At 44.9% G+C, this 26,584-nt stretch overlaps 5 protein-coding genes across 6 annotated transcripts; 2 read left to right on the top strand and 3 right to left on the bottom strand.

Annotated features, from left to right (window-relative positions):
* Window positions 1–141: 141 nt before the first annotated feature.
* dhx34 (DEAH (Asp-Glu-Ala-His) box polypeptide 34) lies at window positions 142–6,031 on the top strand. The gene is made up of 16 exons (XM_057049808.1): window positions 142–1,109; window positions 1,214–1,525; window positions 1,748–2,002; window positions 2,104–2,206; window positions 2,358–2,575; window positions 2,662–2,836; window positions 2,935–3,128; window positions 3,250–3,351; window positions 3,441–3,701; window positions 3,832–4,005; window positions 4,087–4,192; window positions 4,496–4,602; window positions 4,777–5,043; window positions 5,236–5,427; window positions 5,576–5,717; window positions 5,808–6,031. Exons 1-16 carry the CDS (start codon window positions 414–416, stop codon window positions 5,951–5,953), a joined length of 3,450 nt encoding a protein of 1,149 aa, XP_056905788.1. The 5' UTR covers window positions 142–413; the 3' UTR covers window positions 5,954–6,031.
* Window positions 6,032–6,129: 98 nt separating this feature from the next.
* On the bottom strand, window positions 6,130–12,286 carry spred3 (sprouty related EVH1 domain containing 3). 2 transcript variants are annotated; one of them, XM_057049809.1, is made up of 6 exons: window positions 12,006–12,286; window positions 10,434–10,599; window positions 10,114–10,282; window positions 9,974–10,035; window positions 9,686–9,844; window positions 6,130–9,574 (listed from the first exon to the last, which is right to left on the bottom strand). In XM_057049809.1, exons 1-6 carry the CDS (start codon window positions 12,014–12,016, stop codon window positions 8,570–8,572), a joined length of 1,572 nt encoding a protein of 523 aa, XP_056905789.1. In that variant the 5' UTR covers window positions 12,017–12,286; the 3' UTR covers window positions 6,130–8,569. The 2 variants fall into 2 exon arrangements, with proteins under 2 accessions (XP_056905789.1, XP_056905790.1); XM_057049810.1 differs by lacking the exon at window positions 12,006–12,286 and having other exon boundaries at window positions 10,426–10,593.
* A 1,237-nt stretch (window positions 12,287–13,523) lies between these two features.
* Window positions 13,524–16,337, bottom strand: psmd8 (proteasome 26S subunit, non-ATPase 8). The gene is made up of 7 exons (XM_057049772.1): window positions 16,180–16,337; window positions 15,619–15,691; window positions 15,411–15,513; window positions 15,153–15,318; window positions 14,831–14,931; window positions 14,130–14,241; window positions 13,524–13,788 (listed from the first exon to the last, which is right to left on the bottom strand). Exons 1-7 carry the CDS (start codon window positions 16,282–16,284, stop codon window positions 13,651–13,653), a joined length of 798 nt encoding a protein of 265 aa, XP_056905752.1. The 5' UTR covers window positions 16,285–16,337; the 3' UTR covers window positions 13,524–13,650.
* Window positions 16,338–17,207: 870 nt separating this feature from the next.
* On the top strand, window positions 17,208–19,572 carry nup88 (nucleoporin 88). The gene has a single exon (XM_057049770.1). The coding sequence runs from the start codon at window positions 17,238–17,240 to the stop codon at window positions 19,380–19,382; it is 2,145 nt and encodes a 714-aa protein (XP_056905750.1). The 5' UTR covers window positions 17,208–17,237; the 3' UTR covers window positions 19,383–19,572.
* A 1,580-nt stretch (window positions 19,573–21,152) lies between these two features.
* On the bottom strand, window positions 21,153–26,391 carry ehd2b (EH-domain containing 2b). Its single transcript, XM_057050620.1, has 7 exons — window positions 25,977–26,391; window positions 24,592–25,062; window positions 24,339–24,515; window positions 23,338–23,435; window positions 22,622–23,034; window positions 22,378–22,542; window positions 21,153–22,224 (listed from the first exon to the last, which is right to left on the bottom strand). Exons 2-7 carry the CDS (start codon window positions 24,810–24,812, stop codon window positions 21,679–21,681), a joined length of 1,620 nt encoding a protein of 539 aa, XP_056906600.1. The 5' UTR covers window positions 24,813–25,062; window positions 25,977–26,391; the 3' UTR covers window positions 21,153–21,678.
* Window positions 26,392–26,584: the final 193 nt, after the last annotated feature.

Here is a 26,584-nt window from a genome sequence, read left to right on the forward strand (position 1 = left end):
ATCCAAAGTTGTGTCTTATTTTCAAGACAAAACATGTAGATTTATTCATTTGAAATTCAAATAAAACTTTACTTTCTATTTAAACCGGAACGTTAGAATTATAACGGATACTTTATAACAACGGAACGGAAATGTGCTACAGTATTATTGTTCCCCTATTATCAGTCGCTGTAGAGCGTTTAAAAAAAAAAACTAATCTATTTTACTGTGTAAAACTCTTGATTCGAGGGGGGCTTTGATTGCAAAACATGACATTTAGTTTCAAACAGGATTAGGTGTTGTTTGCATTGGTCAGTTGGGATAGCTATTCAGTCAGTAATAGCCACCAGTTCGAACGAGGGGTACAAGCCAGTAAACTTAAACTCATGTGGACACAACGTTATGGTCGAGTAATCTATTGAACTGGGGTGGATATGGATTCAGACGACAATCGGAATTGGGACTGGGACAGTTCAAATTGCCGAGCTCAATTGGACGAGGTCTTTTTCCGACGACATGACTACATCCAGGCTGGCAGCCCAGAACACAGAGAGTTCTGGGCTTTCTTTGACCGCTTTCAGAGTTTTAAAATGAAGAGGGATATGTCTGGGTTAGCAACCAGTCGAGATGAAATGAGTCGAGAAGACCGGCGCAGGAAGATTTCTTCTGAAACAGTAGATCTTGGCCTTCCAAAGGAGTACGATGCCCGGTATCGGATTAATCTGTCTGTGTGCACTCGAGATGTCGAGGAGCGTTTGGGGGTGTCAAAGCACGCAAGCAGACACAGATCCTCTGGTCCAGGTAACCAGGAGATCTCAGACTGTCGTGTGGCCCTGCTACATTTTCTGGACTTCACCCAAAGGCAGAGTTTTATCAAACTGGCCAAGCTCCGCAGAGACCAGAAGAACTTGCCAATCTTCCAGTACCGGGACAAGATCGTAGACCTGATACGACTTCACCCCGTTGTGGTGGTGGCCGGGGACACGGGCTGCGGGAAATCCACCCAAGTACCTCAGTATCTTCTGTCAGCTGGTTTCAGCCATATAGCCTGCACTCAGCCTCGACGTATTGCCTGCATATCCCTTGCAAAGAGGGTTAGCTTTGAGAGTCTCAATCAGTTTGGCTCAAAGGTTTGTACTGACAGATCAGATAGCGATATTTAATCGCTTGGTTAGAAAATGTATATTAGTAATCAAAGCTGTAGAGCTTACCAAACTCAATCAAAATATTGCAGGTGGGGCACCAGATACGCTTTGAGACCACCAGGACAAAGGCCACCAAATTGTTGTTTCTGACGGAGGGGCTGCTGCTTCGACAGATCCAGCATGACAGGACACTGGCTCAATATCAGGTGGTGATAGTAGACGAGGTCCACGAGAGACACCTCCATTGTGACTTCCTACTTGGCGTATTGCGTACGTTGGTGGCCGAGCGTCCTGATCTGCGTCTCATCCTCATGTCAGCCACCATCAACATTAAACTTTTCTCAGACTATTTTCGCAGTGCTCCTGTGCTGCAGGTACCTGGCAGGCTGTTTCCTATTCAGGTTAGTAGAGAACGTAGCAAAAAAACAAGGTTTACTTTCTGCTTTCACTCAGTCACCGGGAAAGGCTTGAGAGTAATAGACTCTCATTCACAGAGGTTTCTTTTAAAAAGTTTGAGTTATAATTCATTCAAATTTGCTAATTACAATACAAATATATAAATACAAATACGCCTTTCTGTTCTGTTTAATTGTCAGAAGCCCATCTTTTTTTTTCCTTACCAGGTCACATACCAGCCCATTCCACCTGAAGAGCAGGCCTCACGTTCAGAGAAAATGGATCCCAGACCATATCTGCGGATCCTGCAGGGTATAGATCAGCGTTACCCTCCCGAGGAACGGGGTGATCTGCTGATTTTTCTCAGTGGTTTGGCAGAGATCTCCACCATCCAGGAGGCCTGTCAGATTTATGCCACACACACACGTCGCTGGATAATCTTACCGTTGCACAGCACTCTGTCCCTAGCCCAGCAGGACAAGGCACAGTCACATTATGGATCAAAATAGTCATACTTTGTTTAAATTTCATACACACTGTATGTGTTTTTCAGATGTAATTACTTCCTCTTGTTATTTGTTAGGTGTTTGACATTTCTCCTACTGGGGTGAGAAAATGCATCATCTCGACCAACATTGCTGAGACCTCGGTTACGATAGACGGGGTGCGCTTTGTAGTAGACTCGGGTAAAGAACACTTCGTATATATTGTGATTACATTTTGAAATTTTCTGGATCTGCAAGTCACTCAATCCTTTATATAATTCTGTGGAATCAGATGTAATAGAGCTCTCTAAAATGTCCTAAAGATATTCATTAAGTTTTTTCTTTTTACCAGGAAAGGTGAAGGAAATGAGTTTTGACCCTAAAGCCAAGATGCAACGTTTGCAGGAGTTCTGGATCAGTCGTGCGAGCTCTGAGCAGAGGAAAGGTCGAGCGGGCCGCACAGGCCCGGGAGTGTGTTACCGCTTGTATGCGGAGTCAGACTACGACGCCTTCGCACCTTATCCTGTGCCTGAAATCCACAGGGTGTCGCTGGATTCCCTCATTCTGCAGGTATCAAGACCCTATAGAACATTGTGATAATGGTGGAGTTTCTATGGGTACTCCTCAACTTTATGAATGTTATTTTGTTTCCTCAGATGAAAAGTATGGATCTTGGAGACCCGCTTTCTTTTGTCTTTATTGATCCTCCACCAGCTGCGAGTATTCAGACTGCAATTACTTACCTAAAAGAACAGGGGGCACTGGACAGGCGTGGTGAACTGACCTCTATTGGTAGTTTGCTTGCGCAACTCCCTGTGGATGTGGTCATAGGTAAAAGTCCCTGCAGGAAGACTTCAGAATTATCCTATATATATTTTTAGATGCCATTGATTGTTTAATAAGTACTCATTTTTGTTTGTTTTTTTCAGGGAAGATGTTAGTCCTGGGTTCCCTGTTTAACCTGGTGGAGTCAGTGTTGACCGTAGCAGCAGCCCTCAGTGTTCAGTCACCGTTTCTGCGGAGTTCACAACATAACCCAGACTGTGCCACTGCTCGCCAATCTCTGCACAGCAACCAGGGAGACCCCTTCACATTGCTCAACACCTTCAACGCCTGGGTGGAGGTTAGCAAGTGATATAGTGTGTCTGAGGCCTTTTGCCTCTAGTATATTAATTGCTGTAAAATAAAGGGAATAGGATGTTCATAATTGTCAATAAACATATTGTTCATTATGATCTGACTAGATAAAAGGAGAGCGAGGCGGTGGATCAAGGAAGTGGTGCAGGAGGAGGGGCTTGGAAGAGCAGCGACTTTATGAAATGGTCAACCTACGCAGGCAGTTCAAGGCATAGCATCTTAGTTTAATTATAATGTCAAGTATTGGTATTTTTTCATACCATTGCATTATTTCACTAACATCCTCTCTGCCTCATAGGATTTGCTGAAGGACCACGGCCTGCTGGAATCAAATTTCAGCACTTCCTCTGATGGTGACCGCGGACAACGTAGGGAGAGGCTCACAGAGAGGAAGAAGCTACATCAGATGAAGAGGGACCACGAGCAGCAGGAGAGCACCAAGCGGAAGGTCTTGAAAATGAACGAAGGTCAAGATGAATTCTCATCTGGATCAGATACGGAGAAAACAGGCAGGGGCAAAAAAGACAAGAAGGGATCAGGATCAAATGTGGACATACAGGTGAATTCAGTCGAAAAAGTTTTTCCCTACATTATGTTAGGTACATGCTGCTGTTTGCATCTGCTATTAAAGTATTGACCTGTATGTTTGAGGTGGATACATCTGTGTTGGACTCTTCTCTGTAAAACAGGAGGTGAAGTTCAAGCTGCGCCACAACATGTCAGAGCTGCAGGATGCGGTCAGTGTCAGTCAGGACTTATCCTCCCGACAGCAGGCTTTGCTGAAGCTCCTGCTCTGCAGAGGCCTCTACCCTCAAATGGCACTGCCAGACGAACACAACACCTCCCGCAAAGACTCTGACCAGGTCGGCCCTTCTGCAGCAGCCATTCTGATTGATATAGCAAACATACGATGAGTAAATGTTATTTTTATTTAAATGGAGTAGGTGTTTCATACAAAGAACAAGCAGGGAGTGGTGATGCATCCAACCAGTGTGTTTGCCACTGACCCAGAGGTGTTACTAGTGCCTGAGGAGGAGAGCAGAGACACAGGTAATGTCATTTCGACACACTTTCTAAAATGAGGAGATCAAACCTGCTTTGCTGTTGATGAATTCGCTAATATTTCAGTCTTTCACTCTGTACTTTCTCTTAAAGTTTTCATATCAACATCCATCTCACTAAAATGGTGTTTCTGTGATTCATTGTTTTGATTCTCAGATGCTATACATTGAACTTCACATATTGCATGTTCTGTGTCTCAAAGAGCCTGATTTGTAACTTTTTTTCGATGGTGCATGTGTTTTGTCACGTCTCATCCGTTCCTCCCGCTTTGACTCTGTTTCCCGTCTGAAGAGGCTAATAAGAGAGAGAGCAGCAAACACCAGCTGCTAGCTTTTGTCACTTTACTGGAGACCAACAGACCATATTTGACCAACTGTGTTCGGGTTCCTGCACTGCAGGTTGGTGGACAGTGTGACCGTAACAGTGTTTATTAAAGTAAATAGTGTTTTTAAATAAAAAGTGGAAGTGGCAGTAAATAGAGACTTAAATATTTTGTGTCAGCATGTTATTTAGTGGCTTGTGTTGTGATTATGTTAAACAGATTGTAATTTGATGTTTCACTTGTTCGTTAGACTTTGCTGCTGGTGGCGAACTCTATCGACAGTAATGCTGACTGTACACGTCTGGTGGTGGATGGTTGGTTGGAGTTGGAGCTGAGAAATCCAGAGGAGGCTCTGAAAGTGCTCTCTTCAGCACTAACCCTCAGGGCTGAGTGGGAGCGCCTCCTGTTGGCCCAGCTGGATCATAACACATCGAGGGGGGAGTCAACCCAGGGAGTGTCCCGCAAAACCACAGAGAAGCTAAGCGAAGGCCTGGTTCGCTATCTGATGTACACTGAGGTACCCACAGAAGGATCTACCACTAAATCCATACTTAAATGCAAAATATCATTTTAGACAAACATGCAGGAGAAAAAAAAGTCAATGTTATCTTGGGTGTTCTGGACATTTTTGATACCTATATTGTTTTTTTACCCTCTGTTCAGCATAACTGTTGGCTTTTTTCTATTTCCTTAATACCTCCCCTCACAGGTCATTTACAGCCTGCGGCGAATCACAGCTTTGCAGATGCAAAACCTGTATATCGGCCCGCAGACAGAGTCGGGGCTGTCTAACCTAAAATCGCCAGGTCTCGGTTCGCTGTCTCCAGGAACCGAGGCCAAGCCTGATCCCATTAAAGGAGGTCTTCAAGTCACCAGTTTTTTCACCTACAACTGTTTGGCTGTGAGTTTTTCTGAGAATGAAGCACATTTTCTTAAAGCTGCAGCTTCTGTAAAAAGCTTGCGGATTGACTTTTATTTCACATTTGTAGTCACAACGTTATCAGTGACACTGACGGATAAATCATTTGCTGGTTCTCTTTGATGTGCAGGATTCCAGGGACCTCTACAGCGAGTGTTTGCGCACCTTTTGGGCCTGCCCTAACTGTGACCTCTACATGCCTCTGACGCCACTAGAACGCATGCAGCATGAGACCTCCTGCAGGCCAGCTGGAGAACAGCAGCAGGAAGCAGGTCCGGATTTATATTTACCAATGTGTATATGTATTTATATGAAGCTATCATTGGATAAATTAATCATCTTTAAATGTTTTGTGGTTTCAGAGCCAGAAAGTGGGCAGAAGAGCTCCTCAGGAATGTCCAGCCTTAGTAGAGTTTATCACTGTGACATATGTAACAAAGACCTGACTCTCACCTCTACGGAGATCCTCAAACATAAAAGGCAGCACATGTATTCTGCAAATAACTGACCAGAACATCTGAAACATATGAGATGATTGCTTCTGTCCCTTAACGAGTTTATAGATTAAAGTTTCCATCTAATGTAATGTCTCTCTTTGTTTTTGTATGAGGACACCAGAGTTCAAGGACAATGTTTCTGAAAATCCACAGGGGGGGGGGGAGACATGCACACACGAGAGACTCATTTAAAATATAGAGTGAGGGTTTAATAATGATACAAACCCACGATATGTAACACCTCAAAGCAGCACATTGGCACAAAGTCAGAAGTAAGACAGCAAGGAAGATAAAAACCTGTCTCAAAAAAATAAAGAATCAGAATAAATATCTCAATAAATAAACAGGTAATATCTCATTAATTACTTTCAAACTAATAAATACATATATTTGAAATATGCACACTGGCAAAAATCAATTGTCCAAAAAGGAAATAGTACTTAACACAGTTACTTAAAATCATAAGTTAATTGATTACTCAAATCAAAAGGCACATGTAAGAATGGGGCCTGCAACTGTGATCGCATGACTGTCGTTACTGTACTTTAACACCATTTCTGAACCAAAAATAGTGAACAGTGCGATGGCTTTACTAGTTTGTTTGCACCACTGAGTGCGTGTGTCTGTGCAGGTGTGTGCAGTGCAGAATCTGTGGTCGGTTCGTGAACAATATTTCCTGCCCGTGTGACAGGGTGTCTTTTTTTTCTTTTCTTTTTTTTCCCCATAAGTGGACAAAACACTGTTGGCAGGCTGGTCTAGTAGTGCAGACCGCCATCCTGTAACAGAAAGGTCAAGGGCCATGTTTATCAGCAGTCATGTGACACCTGGCTGAGCCCGACTGCTGGTCCACTCACTTTAAGCCACTTTGGAAAAGTTTCTTGGCTAAACGTAAAATGTAAACCTGGTGAAGCTTCTGAAAGGTTCATTCTGTTATGGTTCAGCATCTTCCAGACTACCCTGGGTTCAGGACACAAGACGCTGACTTCCCTCACACCACTAGGTTGACGAGAGAACTCGCACGCGCACACGTGCTGATGTGATACCCAGCGAATTTCTTTTCCTTTTACAATATTTGCTTGTGAATTTATTTTATGACATTCCGCCAAGCACAACTCGAGTTCCTTCAACCCTGTTAAAGGTGTGAACTCCATCTTCGTGAATGAGAACAAGCATTAGCCTTAATTGTTCAGTCAGTCACCTCTTAAAGCCAAACATAGTTGAATTTCGTAATGCAAAGGTGCATCACCTGCTGATTTTCAAACCGTCTCAGGGTAAATGCATCTTTTTAATCCCAGCTGTTCCCAACAGTCGACTGCCGTTCATCGTTTCCAATCAGAACGCATTTCCTATCGTACCACGGGGTCAAAGGTCAATACCACGTGCTTGTGATCAGAGTTTAATTTGTGTTTCAGTTGACCTTTTCTGCATGAAAATAAACACAAAAACACAACTGTTTTCATATCCAACACGTTGACTTCTCTTCTGTTTTACTTGACATGAACAACTGGTAGAAAAATACTCTTCAGGCCTTTCATTGCACTTCTTTTTGTTTCATTCTAAGGCTAATCAACGTTAGCACGGGGTCCTCTTTTTGTTTTTCTTTGGGGTTGGGATTGTAATTTCAGTGTGTGCATTAGGTAGAATAGACTCACTCAGAAGCCTCAGTAGTCAGCACCTTGACTTGTTCAGAAAGTGCAGCTGTGGAATGTGATCATTTCTATGATTGATATCCAAAATACACGCAAAGATGACCAAAGGTATAAACTTGGGGAGAGTGTCAGACACACGTCCTTGATCACTTTTTAAAGACAACAAAAACTAAAAGAGTATTTGGTTAAAAAGGACCGTAATGGATCACATTAAGACTTTTAAGTCTCCGTGGTTGTCATTGCAACATCCCTTAATTGTCTCTACTGCCTTCTATTTTAAGCAAAAGACAACTCTGATTGTGTCGTGCTCGCTCACCAAACCTCTTTTCTCCTTCTCTTTGTCACTTCCTCACCAGAGTCTGACAAACATATGAGGTAAACTTAGAGGTAAAGGGTGACGCCTGTTTGTCTGACTGACAAACAGACGGAAGTGAAACACAACATCCCCAAGATCGAATGTTTGTGAAGATGTGATCAAGATGTGCCGTTGGGGGATTCTGTCAAAATGTTTTCCATTTAATAAAATATACCAATTAAAATTATAGCAATAATATATAAACATCTTTTGATTTTTTTTGTGTGTTTTTCTTTCTGAATTAAAAAAAAGAAAACAGACATTTGAAACTGTGTACACACCATTGTTGCCTCTGCTTTTCCCTCAGTCAAAAAGTCTCTGATCTCTTCCTCGAGACTGACCAAACCTCAGTAAATCCACTGTAAAGGCTCTGGATGGCTCCCAAACGTCTGGTCTGAGTGCACCTTCGACAGACACAGACCAGTGCGGAAGGCCCCAAATTGAAAAGTGAAAAAGCGGAATGCAGTGGAACGTTGTAGGGCTTTGGAGGGCCTCATCAGAAATCTGGGTCTTCTAAGAACACTGCTCCCGCCTGCCAAGATCCCCCTTTTACAGGTGTTCTCCCTTCTCAGCATCCAAAGGTCCCCAGTCCAAGGAATCCCTCCTTTGCCCCACACCTGGCCTCATCGGACCGCCTTGTGCTTTCCCCCACAGCAGCCACATCTCTCCCCACACCGCAAGCAGGCGCGCAAAGGCAGGTAGCAGCACATGCAGGGCACAAAGAGCGACAGGGCCAGGAGGGCCAACCAGCGGGCACAGCACAGGGGGTGTGGGTATCCCCCCATCGAGTCATCACAGGAGCAGGGCTCCCAGAACTCTCCCTCAGAGTCCGACATACAGTGGTACAGTAGACTCTCCGCGCACCACACACAGGTCCACTGGCGTAGGCAGTGCAGGGCCGGGTCTGGGGCATCTCTGCAGCGGCCCCGCCCGTTCTCCGAAGCGCTGAACACAGAGCGGCAGTACACACAGCGAGACGAGCAGGATGACGAGGCTTGAGGACACGGACTGTCATCGTCCGGTGAGATTGCCCCTGGGTCACCAATGCTGCTGGCCCCTCCTCCTCTTTTACGAGTCCGCGACCGGGGCGTGGCCAGTGAGGTGTGGATGCAGCATGGAGAGAGTGAGCCTTTGCCCATCTCCTGGGGTGAGCCGGCACCTGAGGATGCAGCTGACACAGCATTGGGCATGGACATACACGTGGGCGAGGATGACGACAGACGCTGGGTGGCTTTGCTGTCCAGAGTCACTGTCACGTCGCAGCCCGCCGTCCCTACTCCCCCCAGGTCTTTCTTGAAGCGGACCACACACAGCTCTGACTTATCCTGCAGACTCCCTCCGCTGCCCACAACTACACCTCCAGTCAGGCCCCCGACCATAGTCCTCGTGGCGCCCGCTCGTCGGTAGTCCTCATAGCCACGGGAACCCCACAGGTCTTTGCAAGGGTCCACGCTGCGCAGGTCCCCTTCCTCTAACAGGGAAATCGTGGGTGACAGCGGTGAGAGAGGCGATGAGGCTGGGGGGCCCACAGGGGGGGTAGGCGGGGCGGGAGGCGGTGGCGGGGGCGCAGGTGGATTCAGCACGGTCGTCATTTGTGAAAGCTGGTGCTGCCCTGCTCTGGTGTGGATCTGCGGAGAAGGTGAGGAATTACAGACTAAGTGTGTTAAGTTAGACTGGCAATCACAAATTAGCCCGCCTTTCATTTCAAAATCAAAATCAAAATGGCGGCGTCGCGATACCTGAGCAGGTGTCTGAGTAGTGACAGCATGGCTGGATCCAAAAGTAAACTCCTCTGATCTCACAAAGCAGGTGGATGACGACTCACTCGTTACTATGGTGATCGGTTTTGGAAGCATCTCCTTTCTGCTGTTGGATGACGACTCGCTTCCTGTATGAGACTGGCAAAGACTGCATGTTATCCCCCAAGTTGAGATATTAATATGATGATTTAGAGTGTGACATCAACATTGGCGTCCCATTTGTACAGAGGAAAATAAAGACAGGAAGCGGGGAAAAGTCATACTCACAGCTTGTCCGTCATCCTCTGTGTCAGCCTCCTCTGGTGTGGAGGACGAGGGTGAGTCAGAACCTGGATCAGATGAAGAAGGAGGTTTTGAGGTTTTCCACAATCATTTTCGAGTAGATTGAACCGTGGCTGATGAAATACCTCTGTCCAGCTTGTCTATGACAGTCTGCAGCCCTTTCTCGAAGGAGATGGCGTCGGCAGGACTCTGGAACGTAAGGCCAAACTTTCGATCCTCGACCCGCCAGTGATGGAAGATGGGGTTCACCTTGTTGTACACCAACCCTCTCTGCACTGCACACTCCAACACCGGCTGGAGACACAAACAGCCGCCCCAGCGTCCATTAAAACACACCTCCCAGCCTGCATCCTCATGCCCTCTCATTTCATGAATCTATAGCCTCGTCATGGTGTTGGGAAGCGTTGTGGCACCAAAGACCGCCATAACACACGCACACACTCACTGCTCGATCTCGCAGCCGTTCTCCACATATGATGTATTCTCTCCGCCCCCTGCTGTCCTGGCTCCTCCTCTTACATATGACCACATGACTGAGGCCGCCACCTCCAAGGGGCACCCAACCGCCACTGGAGTCGTCACGTGTCATCACCACTGCACGAACACGCACACTGTCAGGGAAGCCAAGAGAGTGAGCGGAGGCTGATTAAACACACACGCACTCATTCAGCATAAAAGAAAATCGTTGCATGGCTGCAGAAGACAATTCAGGACGTTCAAGTCACGCAGGTTTAATCATCTCTTCTCGTGTCAGTCAAGAGATCATTTTTAATCAGCAGCTGATGACAGTTATTATGACAAATGCCACAAAAATGGCGAGGATAAGTGAACCTAGGTGTTAAACTAGCGACTGCGGGCACAGAGGATGAAAGAACAAACGGACTGAAGAGAGAGGCAGCGCTGAGAGAACCGTCTAAACGGGAGGAGGGAGGGAGAATGAATGTTTCCCAGTTAGATGTATCAATGAACGCACCCATTCGCCATCAGAGGCCCCGGCATCCTCGCTAAAAAAGCTCTGCCCTCGCCGTTCGGCTGAATTATTCAGCACTGCAGTTTGTGTGCACGGAAGGCATGCGGGCGTCGTTTTTATTGCAATCACAATCACACTGAGTTTTCGTGGCTGCAATTATTTACTTAGCCGTTGGTTTGGTGAATTCCGCCCCTGCTGTACGCACTCATTAACACACCTCGGTGTTATGTTATATTTTTATGAATGGGACAGCGCGGGGCCGCATTCGACACCGCGCTGCAACTGATGTTATTATGTGACAGAAATCATACCAGGCCCTGAACGCAACGCAATCGCGCGTGAAAAAAGGAAGGGAAAGGGGAACGAGTGGGTGAGAGAATGAGAGAAAACGAGAGGTAGGGGGAGGGGGGCGGTTGGGAAGGAAGGAAGGGAGGAGGGGTGAGGAAGGAGAGCGAGAAAGAGAGGGAGAGAGAGAAAAATCACATTTCATTCATAAAGTTTGGCTTTAAAAAATCATAATGAAACCCCGAGACACGTTGATAAAAATCACAACGCCTCCATCCCTCCTTCGATTTACTGTAGCCATGAACTGAATGACGCGACGCTGGACCAAAAACTCGCCGTAAATGTCCTTTTTAGCCATGTATTTTACTCATTGACTGATTTCGTGACTGTTTTTACCAATCGCTAACCACGCATTTACTTTTGAATTAATGCACGGCCGATGTTACATTTCCCCCCCAACGTGCTTATGTGCCTCCGGTGTCTGCGAGGAGTGTTTGTCGATCCCCCCACCTGAACCACAGATCCACATTCACCATCATTTACCACATATTGTCGTGGATATATCAGAAACGGGGTGTATGCTGTTGATTCAAGACTACGTAATGGTGTTTTTATTCTCGGCAGCGGCTACAGTAGCACCGACTGTGACACTCGTGCATGATGCTGGGTTGGTGTAACATTGATGGCGGTGCTCATCTCTCTATCCGTTTTGGCGGATGGCTGAATATGTGCAATGTTAAAAATGAAAATGTAAGGACTTACTCGCCCTCCATGGCTCGGTGTTGCCCGCCGCTTGCAGCAGCCCACCCCAGGGTCTCCTCTCTCTCTCTCCCTCTCTCTCTCTCTTTATCCTCCTTTCAGGAAAAGCCCAAAGACTTACATTCTCTCTCCATCTCCCCTCATTTTCCTAATCTTTCTCGTCCTCCCTCTCTTGCTCTCTCTCTCTCTCTCAACCTTGATGTCGTTTCGGTGTATCAGGATAGGCTTGAGGTTGCAGCAGCCATTTTCCGCTGGCAGCATCCTCCCTCCCTCCCTCTCTCTCCCTCCCTCTCTCTCTTTCCATCTATTCCCGTTTTTAGTCCGCCTGCCACTGTGCCAGCACATCCACACTAATCATCGACATCATAGTAGTTATCCGATTTGCCATGTGGTTTAAAATTGAAATCACGAGTTCCTGGAGAGTCTGGCGTGGTGAATGAACACCAAAGTAAACCATCAATGACCTCCGGACGATCCCCTGGATGTCACAGAGCAAACATCCGGGACAAGAATTGTAGCAGTCGTTTAAATAAAACCAGGAAAGTCGCATATACATTATTTTCGCGAGGAGCAGAACGATGGTCACATCTATCTGCGTTTGTGCACATTTCAAGTGAGCTTTCAGACCTTTCCCCCCTCATTCATAAACCATGAGTTTGGACTGAAACTATCCCGGCGGCAGAGACGTTTCAGCACCATGGACAGCAGCGGCGGGGCCGGTCTTATTAGGGTGGGGAGGTCGGTGGAAGGAGCCCCTGCTGCTGGAAGCCTCAAAGCTCACTTTTAGGCATTTAATACATTTTGAGGTAACCAGTAACTCCTATGGCTCTAATTGTAGAATTAGGATGGAATGGAGGCGAAATGGAGGTGGCTCGTTGTTCTAGGTGTATGATTCTCGTTTAGGGTGAGGAGTTCAAATCCCGGATGAGCCCCAAGTGTGTTCACCAAATTTTCCGACTCTTCTATTGCAGTGATGTTAAAGGCAGTCACTTTGAAATCTAGCCAGGAACATTAATACAAATGGCTTTGACAACTTTGGGAAAACCTGGTGATAAAATTTGACTTTCCCTCATGGTTAGCCAAGGTGGATTTTTGAATTTTCCGCAGCACAGATCCTTTGTAATAAATATTTGGTTTCTTTAAATGGTAAATTATTTCTTTGCCAGAAAAGTCAGAATGGTCTGGATTTATTTTTTATTGACAAATATGGTAAAAAAAAAAAAAAAAAAAAAAAAAAACTCAACCAGATAACAAACCATCTCAGACAGAAGAGGCAGTGCCAGCAGGAAACCCTGACAATTATTAATGCTAATTCTCACAAGTAGGACAAAAAGAAAAGGGTCTTTTAGGGAGAAGGTTTAATGTGTGCACAAAGGAGTTGCTTGATTTTGGGAGAAATGTTTGTTGTCTCTATTCATATCGCTCTACAAGATGTTTTTTTCTGGTAGTTTACTCCCTCTACTTTAAAAACAAAAGCGGACAGACAGAAAAATAACAATATACGAACACAGTAGAAAAACATTTGTGAAGGATTGGGCAAAAATTTTATTGAATGAAATCCTCTTTTGCTTTAAAATTGCATTTGAGGTGACTGGATTAGACCAGCGAGCCGAGTGTCTGTACATGGAGTTTTGGTCCTCAGAGCAGGTTACACAATCATTTCCAGCTGCCGCGCATACTCGATGACTTGTTGTGCAAGCTCTGTAGAGGGAATGGTGACCTCTTCTGTACGTTGCTGCTGACTGGTGAAGGAGTAGTAGCCGTCTGGACTCAAAATCCATCCCCTCTGAAATTACATAGGTTTGAAATCAACTCTTAATTATATTTCGCCATTAAAATGACTATTTCATTTTCCATGATGTTGAGGGTGTTTATCAATTCTGAGGTCAGTAAAATTGACTAGAGGACAGTTTGAGACTGGAATTTTCCAGAGGGATAAGGATAGACTAGATGTTGAAGATAAAGAAACCAGGCACGGGGAAAAGGACAAGGGAAAGATTTTTTTTTTTTTAGAGGACTAAAAATCAGAAAAAGGAGACCAAGATGCAGCCTTGCAGCATTACTTTAATACCTGTTCATTTTATGTACTTCACGATTGCTTAATGCCACAATGGGAAATGAACATACCTTCTTGGCATACTCAGTCATTTCTTTTTTGGAACTGAAGAATAGCACGCGGGTAGCTTCACTGAACTGGATCTGCTCGTATGCTTTCTCGATGCAACCTGCAATCTCATCTCTGAAATCAAAAATGTCACAGTTGCGGTTTGACTCATCATAAAAACATTTTCATTTGACAATTCTTCCTGATTTAGTTTGTATTAAACATTTCAACAGTAGTTTTATAACATAACTACAGAAAAAGCACTGGAAGAGCTACAACGATACATATCAAAGATCAAAGAAGCCCCTTGGCTTGATTTGAAAGAACAAAAGGTCAAATTCCTTTCAGAATTCACTAAAATTTAATCATTTGTTCCTTGGCTCATTATCAACATTTCCTAAAAATTCAAATTTACAATTTTTAGAGTGCTTTTGTGGCATAACTTTCTTGGGCTAAATAATCTGCTGTTAATCCAATACAATAGATCAATAGACAATAGATCCTTTGGGAAGATACAGTTTTTGTGTTTGGTTGAATGCTGAGTTTTCTATAATCCTTGTGTCTGTATTCCACCCATAAGTTACCCTAACTTGGGAATATTTTTTGGATGACCACTTACATGAAACTAAACCTACAAAACATGCATTTAAGATTGAAAACTTAAGTTTAACGGAAGAAAAAACAACTCACTATATAAATATAACGCGTCAGGGCTGATGCTTACCGAATTGTGTCGAGCAGAATATCTATAAAAAAGGTGTAACTTTCTGCAGGGATGTTGCCTTTGGCGAGAAAAACCTTGTTATAACTTCCCTCCATCAAGTACTGAAAAAAATGTCATGATAGATTAAAGATGGTTTAGAACAAAACAGAACTTCATACATAAAATAGAGAAAAAAAATACCCATTTTAAGTGGTGTAAGAATTAATTTATACCTGTAAATAAGCGCTGTAAACAATGTATTACATGTGGCCATGCAAATAAACAAAACAAAGAAATATCAAACCCCTAAATTTGTGATTCATCCACAATTAAAAGTATTTACCTGCTCTAAGGACACTGGATGTCTGATGTAGACATTGGTTTGAATGTCTCGTGCACTCAACCTCTCAAGTTCTGTGTGAAACTCAGAAACGCGGTTTTGGGATAGCAGGAAGAGCAGATTGAGTCCCAGTAGCTGGTGCATGTAGGCAGCTTCTGGCAATTCCTCCCTTGTGAAGGCAATAAACATGTCATGTTAAACGGGTCACAAGATCCGACGATCCAACTACGTATTCAATTTAGAAAAGCAACATCACATTACTTGTAATCAAAGTAGTAACACTTGAGCTGTGCCATATATCTCTCAAAGGATGGGATGTCCTTTTTGAGGATACTCCATAATGCTCCAATTTCCAGGACATCACCTGAAACACACAAACAACTCAACTAACAATATCCTCTTTATAACTTAGACCATGATCATTAATGTCAACGCACAGGCTTGACTTTAATTTAAAAAAAATACTCACGAGCTAAAATAAGCTGTGGCTTGGTGAGCGCTGACCCAGTTGTTGGTAAAAAGTTTAACTCCAACAGTGACACCTGTAAGGAAAATGCTAAAGTTTAAAAATTGCTATTTTCAACACGACTCAGTACATCGTGTATGTCAACCTAAAACGATGGCATTCACCATCCACAACACTGATAAACTATATAATACTAATATATGCAACGAACGCTGATGGTAAACATGTTTTATCAGAAGATGTTATACACTTCGGTTAATGGCATATATCTTAAAATTTGTTGTATTTAGTTGGCCAATGAACTGCAAATGCAAGATGCGACAGGGATTTACTGTATCAATGTATTTGAGCTGATTTTTGCTTTAGTTGATTACTCAACTAACCGTTACTGGTGTAAATTTAACCAACTACCTTTCATATCAATTACATTAACATTGTGCATCAAAAAGTAGTAAACCTACATTAGGTTAGCCGAAATTAGCACGCTTGCTAGCACCTCAAACGTTTTTAAGTGTCTAACAGTTCCCTCAACGAAATAAAACCTCAATCCATATGGCACTCTACCTTAAGTTTGCTCAGAATATCCCCGCATTTGTTTAAGTTTGGGTTTTTCTTGTTCCATTCTGCTTTGAGTGTTTCATAAAGCCCCGTAGTCTCTTTCAACGCCATGGTGATTCTGCAAAATCTACGACACCAAGCAACGTAATACGTTAAAAGACGCAAGGTGTCGTAAAAATCACACTTTACCGCTGTCAACTACGGCGCATGCGTCGGTGATGCACGGTAAATGTATAGTACTAATTTAAATGTGATTAGATTTACGAATTACAAACCAAGATCGTGACTTGTTCCTTGTTCCATGACAAAGTACTCTGTCTGTCTTGTTAAATAAAGTTAAAGAACCAAATCTCAAATTGTTTCTCAATATCCATCCGACACATTGTTACGTTTCTAAAAGAGTTTCGCTTTTGTAGAAATTAGACTGAAAGTCTTATCCGTCTATTTATTGTCCGCTTTTTGCGCTGTTTTGGAAAGAATTTTCTATTCTACAAAACTAAAACAGTATTGCTTTGATGACAAATATTGGGAAAAATTCCTCTTCCTAAGGTTAATGTCATAGTCAACCTCTTTATTTTCGTTATTACCAGGTTAACAGCCTTTGCCTGTCTGTTAGCTAATTAAGTCGAAAATTTATGGACGGATTTTAAATAATTGATTTTTGGTGATGTTCCAGTTTCCGGAGAAACTTTGACTTTGATCATCACTGTTAAATATGTACGTACTTGCAGAGGTGTGCACTGAAATGTTGCGTCTATTTTTCAATTGCCATTTTGTTTTATATGAATTATTGATTGTTTATTGCATATTAATTTGTAGCTATTTTTTCAAGTTAATTTCTTCTCTTGCTTCGATTAAAAATGTATAATGACTTTTTACAATATTGGCTGACGTCTTATATTGTCTTTTGTCCTGCCCATTGTTTTGATATAAATAAAGATTGGCGGGCAAAAAAAATCATGCCATAAGAACGACTGCGCGTGCGTACATGTTCTCCGCATGCGCAGAAGCGACCAGGAACAGCTCGTGTTCGGCGCCTCTCGGCACTGACGTAGTTGATCAAGATGGCGGCAATAATCGCAGATCGTTGGCTGGAAGGCTTACCAAACCATGGCATTTTCAAACAGATACGCGAAAAATTAAATTCGGAGCCGCCTAGGAATGAAGAAAATACCACCAAGAGCCTAATATTTTGTTTAGGCGGGGACTTCTTCGTTTGGGACGAGACGGACCGCGTTTTTTACACGACCAACTTGCGGCAACTAAATTCAGAGGAGAGCGGAAGCTATCAAAAGTTGCTGTGCATCAACCCTCCTCTTTTCGAGGTGCACCAGGTGTTGCTGAGTCCATCGCAGCTTCACGTCGCCCTCATAGGACAGCGAGGGGTGTCTGTGTTGGAACTTCCCCAGCGGTGGGGAAAGCGGTCAGAGTTCGAAGGTGGCAAACGCAAAATCAACTGCAAAACTACGCCGGTGGCGGAGCGCTTCTTCACCAGCTCCCCTTCGGTCACCCTGCGACAGGCGGCCTGGTACCCCAGCGAGGCCGGAGATCCTCATTTGGTGCTCCTCACATCCGACAACAACATCAGATTCTACAGCTTAAAGTCGCCCCAAACATTGTCCAAAATCCTTTCCTTGTCGCAGTCTGAAGATGACAGCATCGTGTATCCTCAAGCCCGTTCATACGCAGCATCCCTTGGAGAGATAGCTGTAGCCTTTGACTTTGGACCCTTGTCATCCACACGGAAATTGTCAAGGCGCTCAACTGAACGACCTGTTTATCCTTTATACATCCTCTACGGAAACGGGGAGACGTATCTGAGCTACACATCCCAGACAAACGGGGTGACTGCATCCAAACCCATTGGACCCCTGCCGATGCATCCTGCCGCAGAAGATAATTATGGCTACGATGCCTGTGCCATTCTCTGCTTACCCACTGTACCGAGTACCTTGGTCATCGCAACAGAAGCGGGCACGTTGTATCACTGCGTGGTGTTGGAGTCGGAAGAGGAGGACGAGACGGAGACGGTGGAAGCTTGGATCCGTGGGACGGAGGCAGCACCAGCTCTCTATGTCTTTGAGTGCGTGGAGCTCGAGCTCACCCTTAAAGTCGCCACTGGGGAGGACGAGGAGCCTCAAGAAGTTGATTTCACGTGCCCAATCAAGCTCCACATGGACCCCCTGTGTCCACACAGATATCACTGTACCCATGAAGCAGGGGTGCACAGTGTGGGCCTCATCTGGGTCAATAGACTGCAGAACTTTCTCCAGTCGGTGGAGGAAAACAAGGACAGTCTCCAGGAGCTGGCTGCCGAGAAGCAATGCATTGTCGAACACATCATCTGTACCAGACCGCTCCCCACCAGTCAGTCATTCCCAGTTCGAGGCTTTTTGATTTTGTCTGATCTATCCTTGGGTGCTACCATGATTTGCATCACAAGCACTTATGAATGCATGTTGTTGCCTTTGCTGAGCTCCATCCGGCCTCCGTCCCCACCTCTGCTCTGTTCCCATCCCGGTCCCAGCTCGGGGAGCTCCCCCCTTCGCAGGTTCGCCGACAACACCTTCGAGCAGCACATCCGGAACATCCTGGCGCGCAGCTCCACCAACCCTCTCCTGATTAAAGCTGCAGACAAAGAAACGTCACCTCCGCCAACGGAGTGCCTGCAGCTCCTCAGCAGAGCCACTCAGGTCTTCAGGGAGGAGTACATCCTCAAACAGGACATGGCCCACGAAGAGATGGAACGAAGAGTGAAACTCCTCAAGGGTCAGAAGAGCAAGCAGGTGGAAGAGCTGGGCCTGTGCAAAGAGGAGAGGCTCGGCTTAAGAAAGACCGCGGAGATGTTGGCTGACAAGTATGAAGATGCAAAGTACCGCCAGGACCTCATCCTGGGCAGAATGAAAAAGGTCCTGGGGAGTTTGCAGAACCAGCTGCCCATTCTGTCCCACAGTGAAAGGGACATGAAGAAGGAGCTGCAGACCATCAGCAATCAGCTGAAACACCTGGACAACTGCATCAAACAGGTGAACATGAAGATGGAGTACCAGAAGACACAGGTGGACAAAGATGCACCTGCGTCCAGATCAAAGTTGTTACTCAACGCCCAGCAGAAGAAGGTCATTCAGGACATCCTCCGGGAGCAGGGGCAGCAGATCGGTGACGCCATGAAACAGATCAAAGACGTCAAAAATAACTTCGACTTCTGAGTTTCTGCTGAAACGATTCAAATGGAGGCCATTTAGTTTGTTTTCTTCTGTTCAACTTATCTCAAAATTTTATGTCACCAGTGTCGTTGAAGCGGAATATCTTGACATGTAGCACAAACGTTCTGAGTATCTTGAGTAGATATGTTTCACATGTTCACCAGGGTTGTCAATAAAAATCACCTTTCCTCTGGCTTTTCTCATTTATTTTGATTCATTGCCATTTTATTTGAATCTATTTTCTCTTATTTAAATCTATTTCTATGAACCAATCAAAGTTAGTTCATACATTCTGCTACTTAAAATTTAGATCTATAAATAAATTGAAAGTATTTTTATACACAAGTATCGGAGCCACTGTAAAATAAATGGCTAAATATTAGTGCTGTTAAAATACTGACACGTTTTTTTATTAAATAGGAAAAAAATCACAATCAAAATTTTAGAGTACAAAATATCAGGAGCAATTAGAAGTAAATTTAATAATAAATTTAAGCGTAATATATTTTAAATCCCATTTTACGTTACCTCTGGTTACACTTTAATACTCCGACTCTACGATGCCACCTAGCGTCGAACATTATTAGTGCAGTTTCGGTGGAGGTTTCTCATATTTCTGTGACCAGCAGGTGTCAGCCGCGTCTTGGTCATCACACTGTCTCCTTTGGCGCATTTGCGAATGAGGAATTCCCCCATCAACCACAGAGTGACGTATATCCCACATCTGGGGATGCCTGATGTTGGTAGTCAGGATGGTCCGCTGCTGCTCGGCCCTGCGGCTGTTTCTTCATCCCGGTGGCATCACTACAATTGGCCAACAGATGGGGAGCTGCTCGGAGCAGCTGGAACATGGAACAGATGTGCATTGCTTACATTTTTTTTCAGTGGCAACGAGGGATTAATAAGCTATATAAATCATGTTAGTGGCAATGTTTTCAACATCTGTCTGAATTTGACTGTACTTTTCGAGCGTTGCCCCTATTTTTGCCTAAAGCAGAGGAGGGTGTGGTGTGCCGCAGGTTCAGCTCAGGAATTCTCCAAATAGGGGATGTGAAGTCTTTCATAAAGGTACAGTGTCTGAATCCTGTGCATGAGCCTGAGGAAACTTAGTGGACCCAAAGAAAAGGGTTATTAATAACTCCTAAGCCAACCCACCACATTCTTTATACTTGAGTCAGGGAGCGGAGAGAGGAGCGCTCTGCTGCCTCTGCTTCTCATTTGTGTTTCTTTCCATGGAGGAGTGGAACAGAGAGGCAAGACCACTCCTCTCACCCTGGAGTCCTGCTGTAACCTGGACAGGGTTGAGCTGATACTTTCTGATGGATGACGAACGGGGCAAATGTGCAACTGAAAAGAAATGAGCGAAATGGGCTTTAAATTAGCCGAACTTTCGCATAACATAGTAGGGGGGAAAAAAGGCTTCGAATCATGAAGGGGGGAGGAAGCTTGGAAAATAGTGGTGCTGCGACTTGGCAGCGGAGAACATGAGTCACTGTTTATCTGGTCTGCACATAGAGACCAAGTGGACAAAAAGGAAAAACTTTTACGCACAGCTAATTAAATGTACATTTTATACATTTGATGTCACAGCCTGTGGACATTAGAGTTTAAAATCTATATTTTCTACCGTAGAAATCATCCAATAACAGACCAGGCACAGTTGTGGAATTTTATTTGGTTATATTAAAGTCATAAAGCTGTGTACAGTAGTCAGTAATGTGTCTTCCACTTTAGCTGAAATGCATTTCCTTTTAAAAAAAAAAAAATTAAAAAAAAAAAATATATATATATATATAACCGATGAAAACCATGTCCTGAAAAGCACCAAAGTGAAATATGTTTGATCGGTGCTATCAGTTTGAGTTTTGCTGCTTTTGTGCAACATAAATCTCTCATGGACATGACTAAACGGTGGAAAAATCCCGAAAATAATGGCCTCGATAATACTGCAGTCTAGTCACTGAGGGAATACAGTAATATTCTTCACTCTGTATCCTGCCGCATTAAAAGCTAAATACTTTATGTCTTTCAGCACTGTAAAACCAAGTAGATATGTATTTAAAGTTAAAGCTAACCTTTAAGAGCTGAAGGGAAGAAGCAACCAGACCAGCGTGACTCTGAGTATAAAGTCTTTTGCAGTGAGCCTGAAGGTCACAAAGGATTTCCTTGAATTTTGATACAAGTTCCATTGTGTAAGACTAAAATCAGTGTCAAATGCATCTAAGTGAGCGCCAATACAAACAGTAGCATAAGCGTGACAGCCAGTAGAGGACAGTCTCTGCAGGACTTTGAAACCCGTCTATGCATCAGAACCCTTTTGTCTGCGTTTGGATGGCGGGATCAGACGTGCCGGAAGCTCTGGAGGAAGACCGTGGCCCTCTAACTTGACCTCGATCAAGTGGCTGGCCAGAGCGAATTCTTCATCATCCAGCATCCCATCGTGGTCCAAATCTGAGAGCTTCCAGATGCGGCCCAGCACAGAGTTGGGCAGGCGGGAGCTGACCATCCAGTCCTTAGCCTTGGTGCCGCTCAGCTTCCCCTCGTTGGGAGCGAGGTTGTAGAAGATTTCATCGTATTTGGGTTTATCTTTTGTCACCACCCAATCTTCCTCCTCCTCGCATCTCTCTTCATTCTCGTCGGCGAAGGGGTCGCCTTCCCCGAATGGTCCGCCGCGGGTCCCCAGGAAGGCGCCGCCCTGCACCCCCAGCTCGCCAGCCTCCAGCTCCTCCTGCCGCAGGAGGGGCATCAGCTTGGCGATGTCGCCTGACAGCAGCTCATCCAAAGCCGTCATCAGATTAGGCTTCAAAGTTTTGAACTTGGTAAAGTCATGAACCATCAGTTGCTCCTTGAAAAGGGGGGGGGAATGGTTAAAAAAAAAAAAGTAAAGTGAATTCAAAGACACTCCTGACAGGCCTGAGAAATATGACCAAATGTTTAAAGAGAAACCGCTTTTGAAGTGCCTCCAGATGGGCTCAGGAGAGAAAACTCTGAGACAAACCTGCATCTTAGCGCAATTTGGGAAGTCTCCAGCAGAAATGTTGTGCTGCAGCTGGATTTTGGAGAAAATAACCGGCAGCTGGAAGATCAGACTCTTCTTTTTATTGTCCTTTCTGAAGACAGAGGGCATCTCCTGCTTCAGATAGCTGATGATGTGGGCATGGACCTGGGAGGGCAAAGGTTTTTTAACACGCAACGACTAAAGGCAACCAGTTCACGTAAACTTTGGAACAAACCCCACCTACCCTAACCAGGCGTGCGCGCTTGACCAGATCGTTGAGCTTGCGTAAAGCTGCATTGCGAGGAAGGTTTTGGATGTCAGCGAACAGGTCTTCCTCCTCCAGCTCAAACAGCTTACGGTTGTCTGCCACCATCAGGGGCTCGGACCAGAAGGAGCCAATGTAGACGCGCAGAACCTCCGGGGTGCCAAACACTTTCCCCAGGGACCACATGAGCGCTCCGTACACTCTCATGAGCTGCTGCGTCCCCACCATGTCTGCTTTGTTTAGCACCACGCGCAGCTTATCCTCGTTGCCTTTTAGAGCGCCGATGGCCTCGGAGAACTCGTCTGATATCTCCAGTTTATGTGCATCGAACAGCAGAATGATGCGATCCACGCGCTCTGCAAACCAGCGCAGCACAGCCGGGAAGTCGTAGCCTGCTCGAAAAGAAGAGAAACGGCGGTGAGATGCCAAGATGCTGCACCCTGCAAGCAGAACATGCACTCCACATGGTCCACATGGACCCAAGCCCTTCGTTCTTTTATTTGGTTTAACTCAGATTTTATGACATCTTGGTGTTCTCGCTGTGTCTGTTCTTGTTTGCTGTTAATGTGACCGTGTAAACCGGTCACGAGTTAGCTCAGCATGCCAAAGAGATGTGTTTGTGAGTGGTCATTCTCAGGCGGGTGTCTCTGTAGGCCTCCTTTGCCCTCTCCTCGCCGTTGTCACCTCTCTCTCACCTCGGCTCACCCTCTGCTTAGCACCAGACAAGATTCCCGGCGTGTCGATGATGCTGATGCTCTCCAGCACCTGGTTGGACATCTGGGCACACTGAAACCTGTGGTTTATCAAAACATCATTGGGTTGAAACAAAAATGTCAGATAGATGGGGATAAGAACGTTCGGACGCAGTGTTGTCGCAAAAGGGTCATGTGAAAAATGTTTGATTCTCATGAAAGCGGTCTGTGTGATGGGAGGAGGAGATTGGCCCTCTCCGCACCCAAAGCCGCCTCACTGCAGCCATTGTATGCAGGCAGGGCTCTCATTGCTCTTGGCTTCCTGAAGGAAAATGACCATCACTGCCAGGATTAAACAATGAAGTTTGCTAACGATGTGTGCCTTAGAACAACAGAGCCGCTTCCTGTGGCGTATGAGCTTAACGAGCCCAGCGGATCCCAGGACAGGAAGCATAAGCATAAGGACAGACGTAAATGCGCTCACAAACAAAGCCCGTAGAGGGACAAGGGGACATCATGTTGCATGGACACATTTGTACCACATTACTGGAAAAAAGGGTGACCATTTTGTGGTTTAAGTCTGATCTTGCGGCCCGTCCATTACTGTAATATAAGAAGGAACGTCTGCTAACCTCTCCCCTCTGGGTTCTAGAAGTCCCACTAAATCTGTGACGCCATTTACTTGTCTTTGCCCCATGAGGCCGCACAGCCCTCTAACCTCGCCTTTGAATCTGCGTACTTTGCAGTTCCTGTCCGAGACCACTGGCTTTCATTACCCTCTCTTGTGATATCGCTTCCTTTCTCTGTTTTTCCACAAATAAGGCAAGTGCCTCCTTGCTCTGAAATTTGGCACAAGGACGTGAAATTCCAGAGAACTTTGTGTTATCTCTCCTTCTCTGCTCTCTCTCTCTCTCTTTCTCTCTCACACACACCCGCTGCACGATTTAGCCTCGGCCACCTCGGAGAAGTCAACAGCACCCTGTGAATTAATATCATGCTCTCACCTATTGAGGAAGGTGTTTCCAAAAGGGTTGAGTTTGCGGAAAGGCTTGTTGGGGTCAACAATGAGAGCATTCCCTGGTATGACACTTTCCACCTCCCCGTGCATGATGGCAGTAAAGCAGTCAGTGGTTGGTTCGGGTCCCACCCTGCTGCCAGGAATATCCTGCTCCAGTAGATACCTGTCACATACACAAAAAGTGTGAATTTGTTTTTTTTCTACAGCAGATGAATGAAATGAGACATGGGTAGTCTTACTTGATGAAAGTAGTCTTTCCAGTGGAGTATTGGCCCACTACTAACACCATTGGCTTATTGTCAAAGTCTGCATCCTCCAGACTGGGAGAGTGGAAGTCATGGAAGCCATAATACTGCTCCAGGGGCAGCAGCTTCTTTCGATACAAGGACTTGAGGCCTTCGGTCACGGTGCGGATCACCTCAGGTGCCTTTTTCACATCTTTCCGCCCCCAGCGTGACATGACGACAGAGTTATGGGAGAATAGGGAGCTCCTTAGAAAAACGTGGGTTTTTTTTTTTTTTTTTGATCTTCTTTCCTGTCACTGAACCTTGGAAAAACCTTCTGGGGTTTCCTGTATTTATGTGACCGTCGTTCACTTGTCCTTGAAACCTCCTCTGCACATGCCAAGAAGGAAGAGCTGGCAGAGTTTTTCTTTGAAGTCTGGATCCTCAACTCTAGAAGCAGCTGCCAAACTGATAGCTTTAAACCCCCTAATGTGCAGAGGAGACAGACAGAGATGAGCAAGATGCAATAAAAAAGAGGAGATGACGAGATGACAAACACGGTAATTGCGGTAAACTGTACAGCCCGGGCGATACTCAGGATGTGGAGTGTGTAACTCTGCAGCAGAGCTCTGCCAAGCATTGTCAGTGCATGCCTGGAAAAAGTTAGCATTCACTCTGGAAAACTTGCAAACCCAGCCCTGTGGCAGGGTTTGCACAGGCACAGCTCAGCTTTCCAGCTCAATAAGTGAGACATTCTTTTTATCCCCCGCACGTTGCTTCAAAATGAAATATGTGAATGGCTCACTTGCTCCCGAGGAGAAGAAACTCCAAAACAACTATAATCCTCAAATCACTAGACGATTTATAGAGAGCTATATAAAAAACAGAAAGATGGGACAACAAAAAGTGTTCTTCTGGGTAGACACGTGTCAGTGGGGTCTTTACGGTGAGCTTCTCTCTTGCGAAACGAAACTTAATTTAAACCCTTTAAAAAAAAAATCTGTGGAAATTAACTGGCCCAGGCCAAACAAATCATATGATCAGCCTGCAAAGAGCCTTGTGAAAAATGGTTGAGCCCTGAAGATCAACAGAGAGAAATCAACTGATTTGACTGCCATTACACAGTGAAGCATTGTGTCAGTGCAGCTGGCCCAGTAAAGACTGTTTTTATGTGCGGTAAACACTCTGCAGCAAGCTTAAAACATTTTAGTAATGTGGAAAATCCTCAGTTTTTCCCCCACAAGTGGAACAAAGTTGTATTCTAAATTAATTAATTCAGGAAAAAGACTAAAGTCTAGTAATAGCAAGTGGCAGCTGCTGGTTTATCACAATCTAACTGCACAAATAGAGTCATATGAACTGAAATCTTGTTTCTAAAAGTTTTTTTTTAAAGTACATACCGAGTTGTTAGTCGTGAGAAGCACAGCGGATTTCTTCAAACACCTTGATGACTCCCTACCTTCAGTCTTGCCCTCGGGATCTTGGAAAATATTTTGAGTTGAGAGGACAAAAACAGTCAGTCTGGAGGAGCTGCTGCTACATGCATGGGTGTACCTCTGACAGCAAATAGGAAGGCTGAGTGGAGAGCAGCTAGATTACAGTGGAGCTCTGTTTCCTCAAGTTTAGTGCTTTTCAGAAGAGCCTCAGCTCAGGAAACTATTCTTACTCCGTTTGCAGAGTAAAAAACCACCCAAACCTACAGGCAGACCAGGTTTTCTCACCAGTGTCTTCCTTCTGAGCTCTGCTTGTCTTCCAGGGATGCTTGGCAACACTAACACCCTGCACAGGACAGGGATGATCCGCATTTGGTTTGAGGGCGTGGATGTGGAGAGGGGGTGGTTTCTGATTAAATAATTTGGTTGGAAACATGTTTCCAACAACTTCAGCCTTCAAATGCCACACCCCAAACCCCGACTGCCACGACTGGCATCGCCCGCCTCTTTTTTCCTTCTATCTTTTTCCTGATGAGTCTACTGTAATACATTATAAAAATATAGATGTCGGTTCT

The sequence above is a fragment of the Takifugu flavidus genome, chromosome 12 (genome assembly GCF_003711565.1).
Source record: "Takifugu flavidus isolate HTHZ2018 chromosome 12, ASM371156v2, whole genome shotgun sequence".
Classification (NCBI taxonomy): Eukaryota; Metazoa; Chordata; class Actinopteri; order Tetraodontiformes; family Tetraodontidae; genus Takifugu; species Takifugu flavidus.

What these genes read in the sequence shown, in the direction of transcription:
- dhx34 (XM_057049808.1), top strand. Translation starts at nt 414, where the DNA reads ATGGATTCAGACGACAATCGGAATTGGGACTGGGACAGTTCAAATTGC. An exon ending in GCAGGCTGTTTCCTATTCAG is followed by an intron (nt 1,526 to 1,747) that starts GTTAGTAGAGAA and finishes TTTCCTTACCAG; the next exon opens with GTCACATACCAGCCCATTCC. An exon ending in ACCTACGCAGGCAGTTCAAG is followed by an intron (nt 3,352 to 3,440) that starts GCATAGCATCTT and finishes TCTGCCTCATAG; the next exon opens with GATTTGCTGAAGGACCACGG.
- spred3 (XM_057049809.1), bottom strand. An exon ending in CATAGACAAGCTGGACAGAG is followed by an intron (nt 10,036 to 10,113) that starts GTATTTCATCAG and finishes CATCTGATCCAG; the next exon opens with GTTCTGACTCACCCTCGTCC. An exon ending in CTACTCAGACACCTGCTCAG is followed by an intron (nt 9,575 to 9,685) that starts GTATCGCGACGC and finishes CCTTCTCCGCAG; the next exon opens with ATCCACACCAGAGCAGGGCA.
- psmd8 (XM_057049772.1), bottom strand. Translation starts at nt 16,284, where the DNA reads ATGGCGTTGAAAGAGACTACGGGGCTTTATGAAACACTCAAAGCAGAA. An exon ending in ATATTCTGAGCAAACTTAAG is followed by an intron (nt 15,692 to 16,179) that starts GTAGAGTGCCAT and finishes TTTTCCTTACAG; the next exon opens with GTGTCACTGTTGGAGTTAAA. An exon ending in ATCCAGTGTCCTTAGAGCAG is followed by an intron (nt 14,932 to 15,152) that starts GTAAATACTTTT and finishes CATTTTTTTCAG; the next exon opens with TACTTGATGGAGGGAAGTTA.
- nup88 (XM_057049770.1), top strand. Translation starts at nt 17,238, where the DNA reads ATGGCGGCAATAATCGCAGATCGTTGGCTGGAAGGCTTACCAAACCAT.
- ehd2b (XM_057050620.1), bottom strand. Translation starts at nt 24,812, where the DNA reads ATGTCACGCTGGGGGCGGAAAGATGTGAAAAAGGCACCTGAGGTGATC. An exon ending in GGAAAGACTACTTTCATCAA is followed by an intron (nt 24,516 to 24,591) that starts GTAAGACTACCC and finishes TGTATGTGACAG; the next exon opens with GTATCTACTGGAGCAGGATA. An exon ending in GGAAACACCTTCCTCAATAG is followed by an intron (nt 23,436 to 24,338) that starts GTGAGAGCATGA and finishes GATAAACCACAG; the next exon opens with GTTTCAGTGTGCCCAGATGT.